This window comes from Meles meles, chromosome X, assembly GCF_922984935.1.
Source record: "Meles meles chromosome X, mMelMel3.1 paternal haplotype, whole genome shotgun sequence".
NCBI lineage: Eukaryota > Metazoa > Chordata > Mammalia > Carnivora > Mustelidae > Meles > Meles meles.
Window position 1 is genome coordinate 54,930,081 of NC_060087.1, and position 16,163 is coordinate 54,946,243.

General features: G+C 37.6%; 1 protein-coding gene across 2 annotated transcripts in view; it reads right to left on the reverse strand.

Moving 5' to 3' along the window:
• VSIG4 (V-set and immunoglobulin domain containing 4) overlaps positions 1–15,787 on the reverse strand; it is a 37,071-nt gene extending 21,284 nt beyond the window's left edge. For both annotated transcript variants that reach the window (XM_045994424.1, XM_045994425.1), the window contains exons 1-3: positions 15,664–15,787; positions 10,447–10,803; positions 9,432–9,713 (exon numbers count right to left, since the gene is read on the reverse strand). In XM_045994424.1, coding sequence (XP_045850380.1) covers positions 9,432–9,713; positions 10,447–10,803; positions 15,664–15,718 — 694 coding nt within the window. In that variant the 5' untranslated portion in view covers positions 15,719–15,787. The remainder of the gene's footprint in view (positions 1–9,431; positions 9,714–10,446; positions 10,804–15,663) is intronic.
• Between the last annotated feature and the right edge of the window lie 376 nt (positions 15,788–16,163).

The window sequence follows — 16,163 nt, forward strand, 5'->3', positions numbered from 1 at the left end:
TCAAGACAATATGGTAGTGATATACAAATAGACACATAGATCAATGGAATAGAACAGAAAACCCAGAAATGGACTCAGAACATTATAGTCAATTAATCTTCAAGAAAGCAGGAAAAATAAACCAATGGTTTTGGTTCTGAGGAACCTCCACACTGTTTTCCAAAGTGATGTACAAATAACACATTTTGCTCACCACCCCAAAAAACAAATAATCCAGTTAAGAAATGGGCAGAAAACATTAACTGACATTTTTCCAAAGAAGATATCCAGATGCCTAACAAACATGAAAAGTTACTCAACATGACTCATCAGGAGGGAAATACAAATTAAAACTACATGGAGATATCACCTCACACCTTTGAGAATGGCTAAAAAACAATACAAGAAACAACAGATATTGGAAAGGGTAAGGAAAAGGGGAAACCTGCTACACTGGTGATGGGAATTCAAACTGGAGAAGTCACTCTGGAAAGGAGTATGGAGCTTCTTGTATAAGTTAAGAACCCTATGATCTAGCAATTATATCACTAGGTATTTACCCAAAGAATACAAAATATAGATTTAAAGGGTACATCCATCCAATTTTTACAGAAACATATCAACTAAAGGTAAACCATGGAAAGATCCTGAGTGTCCATTGACTGATGAATGGATAAAGAATAGGTGATGTATACATCACAATGGAATATTACTTAACCATTAAAAGAATGAAATATTGCCATTTTCAATAACATGGATGGAGCAATAGTGTATTATGCTAAGTGAAATGCCAGTCATAGGAAAACAGGTACCATATAATTCATTCATATCTAGAATTTAAGAAACAAAACAAATGAACATATGGGAACATATGGGAAGTCCAAGAAGAGGGAGGGAAGCAAACCATAAAAGGATCTTAACTATCAAGGACAGAGTTGACGGAGGGAATTTTGAAGGGGATTGGCTAAACAGGTAATGGGTATTAAGGAGGGCAATTGTTGCACTGAATAATGAGTGTTTGATAGATGTGATGAATCACTAAATTCTACACCTGAAATGAAATGAAATTTACCATATATGTTAACTAATTATAATTTAAATAAAAATTGAAAAGCTTCCCTTTTACCTTCATCAAGATCAAAAGCTTCTGCACAGCAGAGGAAACAGTCAACAAAACAAAGAGGCCACCCACAGAATGGGAGAAGATATTTGCAAATGACACTACAAAGGGCTGATATCCAAGGTATATAAAGAACTCCTCAAACTCAAAACACACAAAACAAATAATCACATAAAAAATGGACAGAAGACATGAACAGACACTTCTCCAAAGAGGACATAAAATGGCCAACAGACACATGAAAAAATGTTCAGCATGATTAACCATCAGGGAGATTCAAATGAAAACCACATTGAGATATCACCTTACACCAGCGAGAATGGCCAACATTAACAAGGCAGTAACCAGCATGTGTTGGAGAGGATGTGGAGAAAGGGGAACCCTCTTACACTGTTGGTGGGAATGCAAATTGGTGCAGCCACTTTGGAAAACAGTGTGGAGATTTCTTAAAAAATTAAAAATAGAGCTACCCTATGATGCTGCAATTGCACTACTGGGTATTTACTCCAAAGATACTGATGTAGTGAAAAGAAGGGCCATCTGTACCCCAATGTTCTGAGCAGCAATGACTACAGTTGCCAAACTGTGGAAAGAACCAAGATGCCCTTCAACAGATGAATGGATCAAGAAGATATGGTGCATATATATATCAGAATATTATGCTTCCGTCAGAAAGGATGAATACTCAAATTTTGAATCAACATGGATGGGACTACAGGAAATTATGCTGAGTGAAATAAGTCAAGCAGGGAAAGTCAATTATCATATGGTTTCACTTACTTGTGGAGCATAACAAATAATATGGATGACATTAAGAGAAGGAAAGGAAAAGTGAATTGGGGGAAATCGGAAGGGGATAAGAAGCATGAGAGATTGTAGACTCTGAGAAACAAACTGAGGGTTTTGAAGGGGAGGGAGGTGGGGGGTTAGGTGAGCCTGGTGGTGGGTGTTAAGGATGGCACATATTGCATGGAACACTGGGTGTTGTGCATAAACAATGAATCTTGGAATACTTAAAAAATAAAATAATTTTTTAAAAGAGGAAATAAAAATAATACAGTTGAAGTTACTTAAAAATAAAGAGGAATATCTAATATTTACATTGACATGGATGGGACTGGAGGGTATTATACTAAGTGAATGAAATAAGTCAGGCAGAGAAAGACACTTATCATAGGGTTTTACTCATATGAGAAATACAATAAAATAGCACAGAGGATCATAGAGGAAGGGAGGAAATATTTAATGGGAAGAAATCAGAGGGGTGACAAACCATTAGAGACTCTTGATTCTGGGAAACAAACTGAGGGTTGTGGAAGGGGAGGTGGCTGGGGCAATAGGGTAACTGGGTGTTGGGCATTAAGGAGGGCACATGACTTGATGAGCACTGGGTGTTATAGGCAACTGATGAAACATTGAACACTGCATCTGAAAATGATGTACTCTATGTTGGCTAATTGAATTTAAATAAAAAAAACACACTTAATGGTAAGACTGAATGTTTTTTCTCTAAGATCCAAAACAAGACAATTATGTCCACTATCATCATGTTTATTTACAAATGTACTGAAGGATTTTGCCAGGGAAATTATGTGAGAATTAACAAGAATCCATATTGGAAAAGAAGAATACAAATATTTACATCTTCAGATTACATAATAATATTTAGAAAATCCTAAAGAATTCATAAAATAATGATTAGAGCTAATAAATGAGTTTAGCAACATTGACGGACTTAAGAACAATATACAAATATTTGTTGTATTTCTATACTCAAGCAACAAACTATCCAAAAAAAATGATGTTTAGAAAACAATTCTACTATACTAACATCAAAAATAATAAATTACTGAGAAACATATTTAACTAGAGAAGTACAACACTTGTATACTGAAAACTACAAGACATCATTGAGTGAAGATTCAGATAACTGGAAAAACATCTCCTGTTCATAGATTCAAAGATTTAATATTGTTAAGGTGGTAACACTGTCCAAATCTGCAGAATAAATTCAATCATATCAAGATCTCAATTATCTATTTGCAGAAATGGAGAAGCTGATCCTGAATGGATCAATATAACCCATATGTAATTGCCACAAATCCTAAATAGACAAAAAAAATCTTGAAAAAAAATTTGAAGGTTCACTTATCAATTTCAAAATTTACAATAAAACTATGGGAATTAAGCAATATGATACTGGTATAAATAGAGGTGCATAGATCATGTAAAACAATCGAGAGTCCAGAAATGAATCTGGCCATTGATATTTGACAAGAAAACATTCAGTGGGAAAGCTAGTTTCTTCAAGTTATAATGTTGGAGCAACCAGACAATAAAATAATGAGAGTGGGCCCCTATCTCATGCTATATAGAGAAAAATTAATTCAGAATGAATCAAATACCTAAATGTATGAGATAAAACTATAAAACTCTTTAAAGAAAGCATAGGAGCATATATTTATGGCTTTGAATTTGGTAGTGGATTTTTAGATATGACACCAAAACCACAAGCATAAAAAGAAAAAAAAATAGATCAGTTGGACGTTATCAAAATTAAAAACTTTTGTGCATCAAAGGAAACTACCACCAAAAAGTGAAAGGCAATCTACAAAAGGGATCAAATATTTGCAAAATATATATTTGAAAGAATCTAGTATCCAGAGTGTGTGTGTGTGTGTGTGTGTGTGTGTGTGTATAAAACGCCTCTGGCAACTCAACAATTACAAAGGCAAACAATAAAATTTTAAAAGTGAGCAAACTTCAAATTATAATATATTAAGCAATATGTAAAACTTTGTATGGTAACAGATGGTAGCTAGATTTGTCATGGCGATCACTTCATAATGTTTATAAATGTTGAATCACCATGTTGTACACCCAAAACCAATATAATATTGTATGTCAACTATAGTTCAATAAAAAATAACGTGCAAAGTATCTTAATAAGCTGTTCTCCAAAGAAGTCATACAAATGACTAAAAAGCATATGATAAGGTACTCAACATCATTGGTAATTAGGAACATGAAAACTGCAACAACAATGTGATACTCCTTCACACTCACTTAGTTTGCTATAATTTAGTAAATAAAATAGAAAAGAAAGTGATGAAAAAATGTGGAGAAATTGCAACCCTTATACATTGCTGATAAGAATGTAAAATAATACATCCACTTTGGAGAAGATTTTGCCAGTTACTTAAAAAGTTAAACATGGAGTGATTGTATGACCCAGCAATTCCATTCTTAGTCATGTACCTAAGAGAATTGGAAAAAAAATTCATATGAAAAATTTCACATGATTGCTAATGGCAGCATTATTCATAATAGCTAAAAAGTAGATATAATCCAAATTCCCACCAACTGATGAATGAAAAATAACATGTGTTATATCCATGAAATGGAATATTATTTAGCAATAAAAAGAATGAAATGCTTATGTATGTTACAGCATGGATGAACTTTGAAAACATTATGCTAAAAGAAAGAAAGCAGACTGTAAAAGTAGCATATTGTACGGTTCAATTAATTTCAAACACCCACAATAGATAAATCCAGAGAGACAGAAAGTAGACTAGTGATTTCTAGAGGCTGTAGGAATAGGGGATTAAAATGACTGCTTAATAGGTGTGGGATTTACTTTTGGAGTGATTAGAATGCTCTGGAACTAGATAATGGTGATGGTTGTGCAACTATCCTAACTACAGAATTGTATATATTAAAATGTTGAATTTTATAGTATGCAAACTATAACTCATTCTAAAAAGATGTCAATGAAAGGTTTATAGAATTTCAGGCAAAGAAAGAAGAACATTACAGGCAGGTAGAACAGCATTTTATGTTACATATGTGGAGAGAGAAAGAGGGAGAGGTAGGCAGAGGACACACTAACAGAGTTTAAACATTGTTTTTGGTTGAAGGGTCCATGGGGAGTAACAGAAGTTTTCTAAGAAAGGAATAAAAATTGTCCAATCTAAGTTTTGGAAAAATAGTTCTGAACAACAGTGTGGTGAGGTTTTTGAAGGTGAGGGAGTGGTATATTTTTTCCATTCATTTACAAGTATTAATTAAGTGCATCCTATGTGCCAAGTACTCCGTAAGGCCATCAAGAAGCAGTCATAGATTTTATAACTTGTAACATAAAATAGATAATAAATGATGAATAAGTTAATGGTTTGATGAGGATGAATGGACATGGAAAAGTCATTTAAAAGGCTATTGAAATTGCTCAGGGATAAAAAGATAATGAAATTATGAGGGTATGGGAAAATAAAGTCAGAGCTTAATAAGAGAGCTGATATAGTGGTTGAATTCACAACACTTGGTGATATTGATGATTATGTGAGAGGTAAATGGGAGAGGGGTCATAGGTATTGACAAATCTTCAAACTAAGTCTTTGAAAACACTTATGAGCAAGAGGTAAATTAGGAAAAATACAGCAACGGTGCCTGAGAAGGATCAGTCGGTTAGGTCTTAGGAAAACCAAGAGAGAATGGTGGTGTTTATAGTGTAAGTTGAAAGAGCTTGGAGGATTCATTGTTTATGCACCACACCCAGTGTTTTATTCAATATGTGCCCTCCCTAATACCACCAGGCTCACCTATCCCTCCATCCCCCTCCCCTCCAAAACCCTCAGTTTGTTTCTCAGAGTCCACAGTCTCTCATGGTTCATCTCCCTTTCCATTTTGCCCCAATTCACTTCTCCTTTTCTTCTTGTAATGTCCTCCATGTTATTCCTTACACTCCACAAGTGAAAACATAAAATAAATTTAAAAAAAAGTAGTAACAGAAAGGAAAGGCAGACAAAGAGTAAAAAACAGTGATCTCAGAATTTCCTATACAATAAAATTATAAAAATGGCCTCAGTTACCAATGTAGTTTATTTCATAAAAGTAGGAAAATTCATTACTATATGAGTCGAATGAAGTCTCCAAATACTTTCTTTTTGTTATTGTTGTCTGAAATTTAAAAAAAAGTAGCTAAAAATTTTTCAGTAAAAAAATAAAAGAGCTTTGAGGAGGAAGGAACATCAACCGTTACCTTGATGTTAAGGAAGATAGGTGTGAATGAAGAGGTCTTGGGCTTTGGTAATTTGGAGGTCAGTGATGATTCCAATTTATGAGGTTATATTGTAGAGAATCAAGAGGGACATTCAGTGTAAACTGAATTTTTCAGAAGTTTGGTAGTGGTCATAGGAGAGAGATGGAGTGGCAGATGTTATGTACAGATATATGTATGTAAATATATGTATATAAATATGTCTTATATATATTAGACTTAAATACATACAAATTATAATACATACATACATACATACATACATACATACATACATATTAGGCTTAGGCATAGAATAATAGGTGGGTTAGGAAATTAGATTATCTGAGGTTAAATGCACAGGTGGAGGGTTTGCTGTGGAGAGAAGACAGGCTCATCTTACTGTGGGCTAAGAAGGAAGAGGGAGGGAAATGTCAAGGCAGAGAGGGTAGTTGATAGAATTCACAACTGAAGTGGCTCTGGATATATTCTCAAAGAAGGAGGAGGTTAACCTCCTATTCTGAGAGCAGGTCTGGAGGCATAAAATAAAGTGAAAGTGTTCTGAAAAGGTGATATCAGGAATGAGACAAAAATGAGCAAACTGGTAAACATCATGAAGATAGGGATTTGACATCATAGAGCATGAAACTAAACTGAGACCAATGCATATCTGCTGTCTGTTTTATGAGAGCTTAGCAGTCCAAGAGTGTGAAGAAGTGTATAGCATACAGGGCCATTCCAGAAGTTAGGAACAACATAGAGGATAAGGCAAAGCAATGACAGTTGAGAGCTATGTACATCAGAGATGAAACAGGGAACCATAATCATAGAACCAGGTTGACATACACAAGGAAAGAGAAGGCTCAAAGAGCAGGGAAGCGTACAAAGCTGAGAGTAACTTCTCTGAGCCAGTTTCCTTTTTCATCAGTAGGGGGCAATGGTAAGCACTGCCTAACAGATTTGTTTCCTGTAAGCTTAAACTTTAGTAAAGAATGCAGAGGGTTTGATATATTGTAAGACAGGTCCTTCCCAGATGGGCTAGGAACTAACTCACAGAAAGGTGAGAATGCTCAACTTAGGTCTTTATGAAGTATACATTCTTGGACTTTCTGGGCATGCTATGTCCTCTCTGCTTGCCCATACTGTCAACTCTCAGAGAACTGGGCCATATAATTCTCTATGAGTGAGATTGCCCTTGTTCCCCCAACAACTGGTAGATCAGGATCTATAGCACACACATACTCATTACAACTCAGCTTTGGGAAACAAATGCTTCCAGGCAAATACAGGAGTCTCAAACCAACATTAGTCTCCTAATACAAGTAGTGAGAGCCAGTTTGCTTATCTTCCTTATACAGTGCTATTTTGTGAGGATAGTAATTTTCAGGTGGCTCTGAGGATAAGTCCCCAAAAGCAGTTCTGGGCAATGGCAATCTTGTTGAAATAAGTTTCTTCCCTTCCAAGGTGATCTCTTGGAAGGCAACAAGATTCATTTAAAAATATCACTCCTGGGCTGTTCATTTAAACCCCAGCCTGCAATATTTATGTACATGATTTGTAATGCTTCCAAGATAATGCTGTAAGAAATAGCCAGACCTGCATTAACCAGAGTCAATCTTCATTGAGACCTCAACCAGAACTTGCATTTGACTTTAGGAAGAAGATTGGGAGGTGGGTGGTCCTTAAAAATCTATGTAGATATCTGCACTTTATTTCATGAAACAAATTCAAATACAAACAATAAAATGACAATAAAAATCCTCACTGAACAAAACAAAAAGAGCAATAAGATATTACCTTACACATGTCAGAATGGCTAAAATCAAAAAGACAAGACATAACAAGTGTTGTGGAGAAAAGGCACCCTCATAGACTATTGGTGAGAATGTAAACTGGTAGAGCCACTGTGGAAAATAGTATGGAGGTTTTTTAAAAAAATTTAAAAAATAGAAATACTATATGATCCAATAATTCTGTTATTTGGAATTTACTCACAGAAAATAAAAACATTAATTTGAAAAGATATATGCACCCTGTGTTTATTGCAACATTATTTACAGAAATCAAAATATGGAAGCAACCTAGATGTCCATCAATAGACAAATGGATAAGGAAGGTGTAGTGTATACATACAATGGAATATTGCACAGCCATAATAGAGGATAAAATCATGCCATTTGAGACATGGATGGACATTATGTTAAGTGAAATATGTCAGACCAAGAAAGAAATACTAGGGAACTGGGTGGCTCAGTTGGTTGAGTGTCTGACTTTGGCTCAGGTCATGGTCTCGAGGTCCTGGGATCAAGCCCCAGGTCAGGCTCCCTGCTTCACTGGGAGTCTGTTTGTCCCTCTGCATCTGCCTCTGTCCCCGCCCCTCCCTTGCTTGTGCTTTCTCTGTCACTCTCCATAAATAAGTAAATAAACAAACAAACAAGTAAATAAATGATAAAGACAAACACCATGTGATTGCACTCATATATGGGACCTAAAATAATGAATAAACAGAAAGTAGAAACAGACCTATAAATGCAAAGAACAAACTGATGGGGAGGAGAGTGGGAAGATGGGCAAAATATGTGAGGAGACGTGAGAGATACAGGCTTCCAGTTAGAGAATAAAAGAGGAAAAAAGACACAGCAAAATGAATATAGTCAATGATATTATAGTAGTGATATAATGGTAGCTACACATGTGGTGAACATAACATAATCTATAAACTAGTCAAATCACTATGTGATGTACCTGAAACTAATGTAACATCGTGTGTCAACTATACTGAAAAAAAAAAGAACAAATAAAAAAGTTTCCAAAGGGTGACCAGGAGCTAATATTCAAGCATAAGAGACAATCAGACATAATGGAAAGAGTATGTGATCTGTGTGCAGGTTCCAACTTGAACTTCCTAACTGTGAACTCCTGGGCAAAAAAACACCTTCTGGTTTTCAGTTTCTCCTTCTGTAAAATGAGAATAGTGATAGATATCTCATGAGATAGACATGGGATTCAATTATAGAATGTGTGTTGAGTTCTTGTGAATTGTATCTGGCAAATATGATTTGTTTAGAGAATGTCACTTTTCCCTTTGCCATTTTTAAGATTCTTATAAGAAGACAGGCATTGTCTCCAGCCTTATTATCATCAATCCAGAATTTTTCTTTGCAACTGTACAACCCAGAACACACTCTCTCTCTCCACACACACAAACTCGTTCTATGGAATAAAGGCACTACTGAGGTATCTCCAGTGCAATGTAGTCCATTGCTAGGATCACCAAGAGAAAGGGTTGCTTACCTTCGACCACAAACTTCACAGTGTTGCTGCGCTGCTCAGAGCCTACCCGGGCCTTGGCAGTACAGAAATAGGAGCCTGAGTCAGCCACCATGGCATGCTTGAAGAGTAAGGTACTCAAGACTGCTACTTTGATGGGTTCTTGATTGTTGGTTTGTTCCTTGTACCAAGCATAACTGATGGGAGGAGAGCCCCAAGCCTGGCATTGAAGGCTAATCCTCATTCCCTGGGGCACTGTAAAGCCATATCCACTGCCAGTCGTCACTGTGGGTTTGGAAACAGAGACTGCAAAGGAAAAACAAGAGAGGAGGCTCTGGGAAGTTATAAGGATATGTAAAGACAAGGCTGAGTCATCTTTGCTGGGTATAGGGGTAATTATATATCTGCAAAGTGAACTAAAAGGAGCTCCTAACTTGGAACAGGGTAAGAAATAGGATAATGTAAATAAAAATAGTTTTGTTTGGAAGATTAGATACTGTTTTGTGTTATACATGTTATACATAACTGTTTGGAGTTAAAAATCTACTGACTTAAAAAAATATATATAGAGAGTTTTTGGATTATCTGCAGTTTTGGATTACCAGGGCCAGGTTTTCATAAAATTGTCAAGTCAGCAAAATGTATCTTGGCTAGCCCCAGTAACCCTTTCCCCAGAGCTTCTATGTCAGCATCTATTTACTCTCCAATATCCTGACTAGATAGATAGACTCACTTTTATGAGTTTTAAAATCCAGAGTCCAAGGAGGGCAACCAGTGTGTGGATGCTAGAATTTCTGGGATGCTTGAAGGGATAGAGATTTGAAGGCCAGGAATCCTTCCCAACACTTCTTAAATTATACTATGAGAGTAATGACCCTGAGGATCCTCTGCCGGTGCACTTTCCCTGATTAGCACATATGACTGAAGAAAGACTGTGTACAAGTAAACAAAATTCTCTGGTTTCTAAAGCTTTTCTAGTATTAGAGTCCTCTATTTGGTCTTTGTCTATCAGTGCTTTCCTATCATCACAGTCACTCACATTTCTGGACACGGAGCTCAATGACCTTATCTCTCACCACTTGGTTGCCATTAGGGGTCTGCCAAGTGACTTCACATGTGTAGTGGCTCCGGTCATCCATCTCCAGGGTATTCAGCTGGAGTGATACATCTCCTGGAATCTCATGGTTCACTTGCAGGCGGCCCCGGTATTTTGCTTGCTGGATATGGTCTCCAGAGGAATCATGTAGGAAGATGGTGACTGGATCCAAGCCACGATGTACCAGCCACTTTACCAAGACTTGAGTGTAGCCTTGCAGAGGACCATAGGTGCAGGGAATATTCACATCCCCTTTCCAAGGTCCTGTCACACTCTCAGGTGCTTCCAGGATGGGATGGCCTGAAGAGGAAGAAGAAAATAGACATAGATGGCACACCCACCTGGGAGCTAGGATGGCAGTGGCAGATCTCAAAAGACTTCTGAAAAAGACCTCTAAAATTTTCTTCCATCATACTTTCAGATTCCATGTACTCTTTTGTTCTCTGCCTGCCTTCCCATAAATCAGAACACATCCTCAGAAGGAAAACTCTTAACACTGTTTGGCTCTTGTCAGTTTCAAGTTCCTTCCCTGTCACTGCCTTGTTGTGAGATGACCCTGGATAAGTCACTTTGTACCACAAGGACCCATGTTCTTCATCTATAATGTAGAGAGTTTGAATGGAATGATGTCTAAGGATTCTTTAAGCTCTGAAGTTCTGTAAGTCTATGAAAAAGAACCTCTTTCAATATTTTCCAAAAGAAGTGTAGGAACAAATGCTGAACAGTTGTGTCTGGCCCATTTTATTATGTAATTATATACCTGGAGAAAGGTTTGTGCTGTAGGGCTAGGAAAGAAAGGGCCATATTCCCTGCTTATTCCCCATTACTCCTCAGAAAAGCTCAGTATTTGGGTCCCTGACCCTAAGCTCTTCTCTGGAAGGGAGGCTGGACACATACAGGGCAATTCTGAGGGTGGAAACTTGTGTTAAAGTACTTGTGTTTAACAAAATCATTAGTTATTGTTAAGTTTGAAATCCTCCCTTTGTATGCCTGACCTTTTTTTTTTCCTGATTCCTCTTTATTTCCCTTTTGGTTTCTCTTAGATTTCACCAAAGGTACATTGGAAAATTCTATCTTGAGGAGGAATGGAGAGGGAAATATCAGGAAAGGAAAAGGGTCTGAATAAATCCTAAAGCTGACTGTGGTAGGAATGGTAGTAGGACCGAAAGGAGATTCTTCCTTGGTGTGTGGGGGAGGGAAACATAGGCGACAGGATTTGGTAGTGTTGAGAGGCATCACTTCCTATTAGAAATTTTCATTCGGGGTGCCTGAGTATCTCAGTCAGTTAAGTGTCTGTCTTCATCTCAGGTTATGATCCTGAGGTCCTGGGATTGAGCCCTGCATCGGGCTCCCTGCTCAGTGAGGAGTGTTCTTCTCCCTCTCCATCTGCTCCTCTCCCTGCTCATGCTCTTTCTTTCTATCTTTGAAAAAAAAAAACTTAAAAAGAGAAATTTTCATTCATAACCTCTTATTTTTTTAAGCTCTTATTTTGAGGATTTTGTGTTTTATTTAACTCCAACCAGGAGTGAGGTATTATATGTAGACAATTAATTTATCTCTGTCCTAGAAGAAGGAGGTTCAAAATGTGAAATATTACTGAATAAATGCCTGTTTAGGTAGCCTAGGATTCTCAGACTTCAGTCAAACAGATGGTAGGGTAGGAGCATGCCTTCTAGCTTCCAGAATTTAATGCCATGTACCAAGTACCAGGCCTCTAGCCTTTGCTCACCAGAGATTCTTACAACATCACTAGCATATTTTGACCAATATAAAAACTTGAGTAGAAAATAATAAATAAACATGAATCCATGTTGCTAAATTCACCACATAGTCTCTGGAGGGTTTCAGATTGGGCAGGGAGCAGAACTCAGACCCACGAATGGGAGTGCAGTAGGTCAGATTTTGGTTTGTCCTAACAGTGAACTTTGTAATTAATCAGAGTTTTTTATTGATGAACTAAGCAGTCTGGGAGAAGTTCTGATCTTTGTTTGGGTCTTGGACAACATTACTCTTTAAGGTCCCTTCAATCCTAGATCGTTCAATGCTAATAGGGTATAATGGAAATGAAAGTTAAATAATTACATTTTCTAGCTGTTAGTGAACTTTCACCAGATAGTGGTGTTTCACTGTGCTATTGCTAGTTCAGGCCTCCATATGCATGCAGATGCAGCTTATAATCATCATGAACATGCATGTGTCACTTAAAGCACACACATATCAGCCTTAAGCCCCATGAAAGCCATCTGAGTCTTTCAGTTTAATATGATCTTTACCATCATTTTTTTTACAACTCTCACAAATCCCCCACTCCTCCTCTGAAAAGCATTCTCTCTCTTTTTCTTACAACAAAGCAACATTCTGTTGTGGAGATATCTGGAACAGCTGAAAATGCCTTCGTCTATGTGTATGTATGTGTTTCCTCTGACTTTGGAGGAAATGCAAGGCTTGGTTTGCATTACCTTCTCTGGGAACTCCCTGGGGACTCTCACAGAGCCCACTCTGGTCTGTCAATTGTAAGAATAGCTAGTCTCAATTTCTCAATCTTGAAAGTCACTGCTAAAAGTAGGTCAGGCTTGATTCCTACATTCCAGAATAGGGTCATGGAGCAGAGTTAACCAGACTTCCAAGAATTACATGTTTTTCTCCATTTACTTCTCCCCTCCTTCCTTTGCCTTTCCTTCATTCAACTCATCTTTCCATCTGGCTTCTATTCTTCCTCCTCCTTTTCTTGTCTCCTCTTTATCCTCCTGCTTCATTAGTATCACAGAGACAGTATATGGTAGGCACAGGGCATCACACACATATCCTCTGATCTCCAAAGTGAAGGTAACCTCAATAGAATTGACTTACACCTTCCAACTATCCTTTGGTTCTCAGAAAGCCTAGAGAAACACTGAATAGAAGCACCTAGTGATGTCAGAAGTATAGTGAAGGAGCACATGGTGTAGTAGTCCAAGATCTGTCTTAACATGTGACCCATGTCACCATGTCTCTATGTGACCCTGAGTAAATTGCTAAACCTGTCTGATCTTCATGTCATTAGCAATAAAATGGAGGTTAATAATATACCTTCCATGGAGGGTTATTCTGAAGAGCAAATGAGATTATAGGTGTGAAAAAAAACCTACAATAATGGCTGGTATTCAGTAGGTGCTGGATAGAGTAGCTTTATAAAATATTTTTAATGTTTATAAAATAGAAATGTTTGGGATTTATTTTACTATGATTATTTCAACATGTGCTTTGATAGAGTAGCTGTTTCTGCCCCCTAGAAGCTTTTTAAAAGTGAAGCTACAGTCATACAGAGATGTTCAGCTGGCAGAGCTGTTTGAGGCCAGCAAATTGATTCCCTCACTGTACAAATAGAATGGAGACGCTGAGATCCAGGGAGTGGGAATCTGTTATTGGCCATTCAGTATGTCCTGAGCTTTAGGTCTATAGTGTTAAACTATATATAGTGTTAAACTCCACATAAAAGGAAGACCTGTTTCCAGGGCTAGAGGCTCTCACAGGCTGAGAATGGAATGATATACATGAAAGCACTCACATGTACACACATGATTTAACTTTAACATGTACAGCATGTTCTCCTGAGCCCTAGTCCTGCCTCTGTAAGTATCAGCTCAAACAAACAGATTTGGAGAAGGTAAAAAGGGACCCTCTAAAACATGTTAGAGAATGAAAATATTGTATTTGCAAAAATCCATGTATTATTTAATAGTATTAGCTCTGCCACTAATGCTCTGTGGCCTGGAGAACATTCTTCTCCCTCTCAGGTGACTTAATTTAGTATCCTTTTTGGCTTTGAGGCTCTAGAATTTGATTGGTCACATAGCCCCAGGATAGAGTTGGCATAATTTGAGTCAGCTATGAAAAGATGTTCTTTCTGACCACATAAGGGACACCAAACTAACAAATATCTGGCCTCTCCCTGTAAAGATATGTAATAAGTAGATATGCAGCAAAAACCCCTTTGCTGTACCTTGGGTCTCACTTAGCAATTACTTAGACTTAGTTACCTAAAAGTCTATTTCAATTCTCAGGGATATAAAAGAGGATGGAGAAATACCTGAAGAAATAATGCTTCTATGGGATAGGGATATTAAGACCTCTTTTTGGAGATATCTATCTATCTATCATCTATCTATCTATCTATCTATCTATCTATCATCTATCTATCTATTATCTAATCTCTCTCTCTCTATATATATATATGTATATATATGTATACACACACACACACACACACACACACACACACACACACACATATATATATATAATCTATCTATGTAGATTTGTAATCTCCAGCATTAATTTCCCAGAAGTAGCCTGGACAAACTGGGCTATATTCACAGGGAAATGAGTTACCCAAAGAGATGGGAAGAAACAAGTTCTGTGAAGACCAGTTGAAGGAGTTAGGGCTAGTTTATCTTGGAGAAGAGATGAATCAAGAGGACACGATGTCTGCCATTAGAACTCTAAAGGGCTGTCGCAGCATCGAGGGAGTAGATATGTTCTATGTATCTCTAAGAAAGAGAGCTGGGGCCTTAGGATGGAAGCCACAAGGAAGTGGATATAGTTTAACTCAAGGAAGAACATCTTAACATTTGTAAATGCCCCGGACTAGACTGGATAGACTAGATAGTCTGGGAAAATCATCAACTCTCAGTCACTGGAAGTATGTGAACAGATATTTTGAGCAAAGTTCATAACAGCAAAGCATTAGGTCTATGTTACTTTTAAGGTCCAATCTTGCTCTTAGACAACATTCTTTCTTTGAAGGTTATATATATTAACAGGGATCAAGACCTGGAGACAGAAGGGTTAAGGTAAAATGGCAGAATTTCAGGTGAAATAAGATGGAGGAGGGATTTGGGTGTCATTGGCCACCTTCTTAATGTCCCTGAGATATGACAAGTACTAGAAAAATCATGTGCTTGTTTTTTAGGAAAAGATCTTTTTCAATTTCTATCCAAACTTACCTCCTGGCTTCTTCAGCAGGCTTCAACTACCCAAAGCTGAGAGAGTCTGCAGCATTGTCTGAGAACATTCAACTATTCAACAGGAATAGGCTTTCCCCAGTAGCCATTAAATCCCAAACCCCCAGCTTGTTACTGGTGCCAGCAGTGGTAACCAGGTCCCCATTTGCCACCTTACCATAGGTGACCACTGTTAGGTGGCCCAGAAGCAGGAGGCCCAATAAGAGCCCCATCACAGCCAGAACCACTCTTCTCCTTTCTTCTAACTTCCTGCTGTCAAAAAGGCTTGAACCTCTGAAGGCTGCTAGCGTCTGTGCCTGCTCACTTCCCTTCCTTCTCTATATCTCTCACTTGGACTCCCATACCCATCTCACATTGTCCTTCCTTCCCTATTTCAGCATAAATCATGTGAGTAACCCTCTGTCCCCTGCCTAGGATTGGAGGTTCAGTGGGAATGAAGAAGTTCCTCCCCTTGCTAGGGTATTGACTTGACTTTCCATGGAGTCAGTAATGTTCTCTGGTCTTTGATCTCCCAGGCTGTGTTTATTTTTGGTTTCTTCCACAAAAATCAGAGGTTAGGGGAGTAACATTTGGGATGAATTTTATTCTTTCAGTATAGGGGTATTTTCCTTTCTGGTGGTCCTGGGGAGGAGAGATCAACATTGCTGACCTATGCAA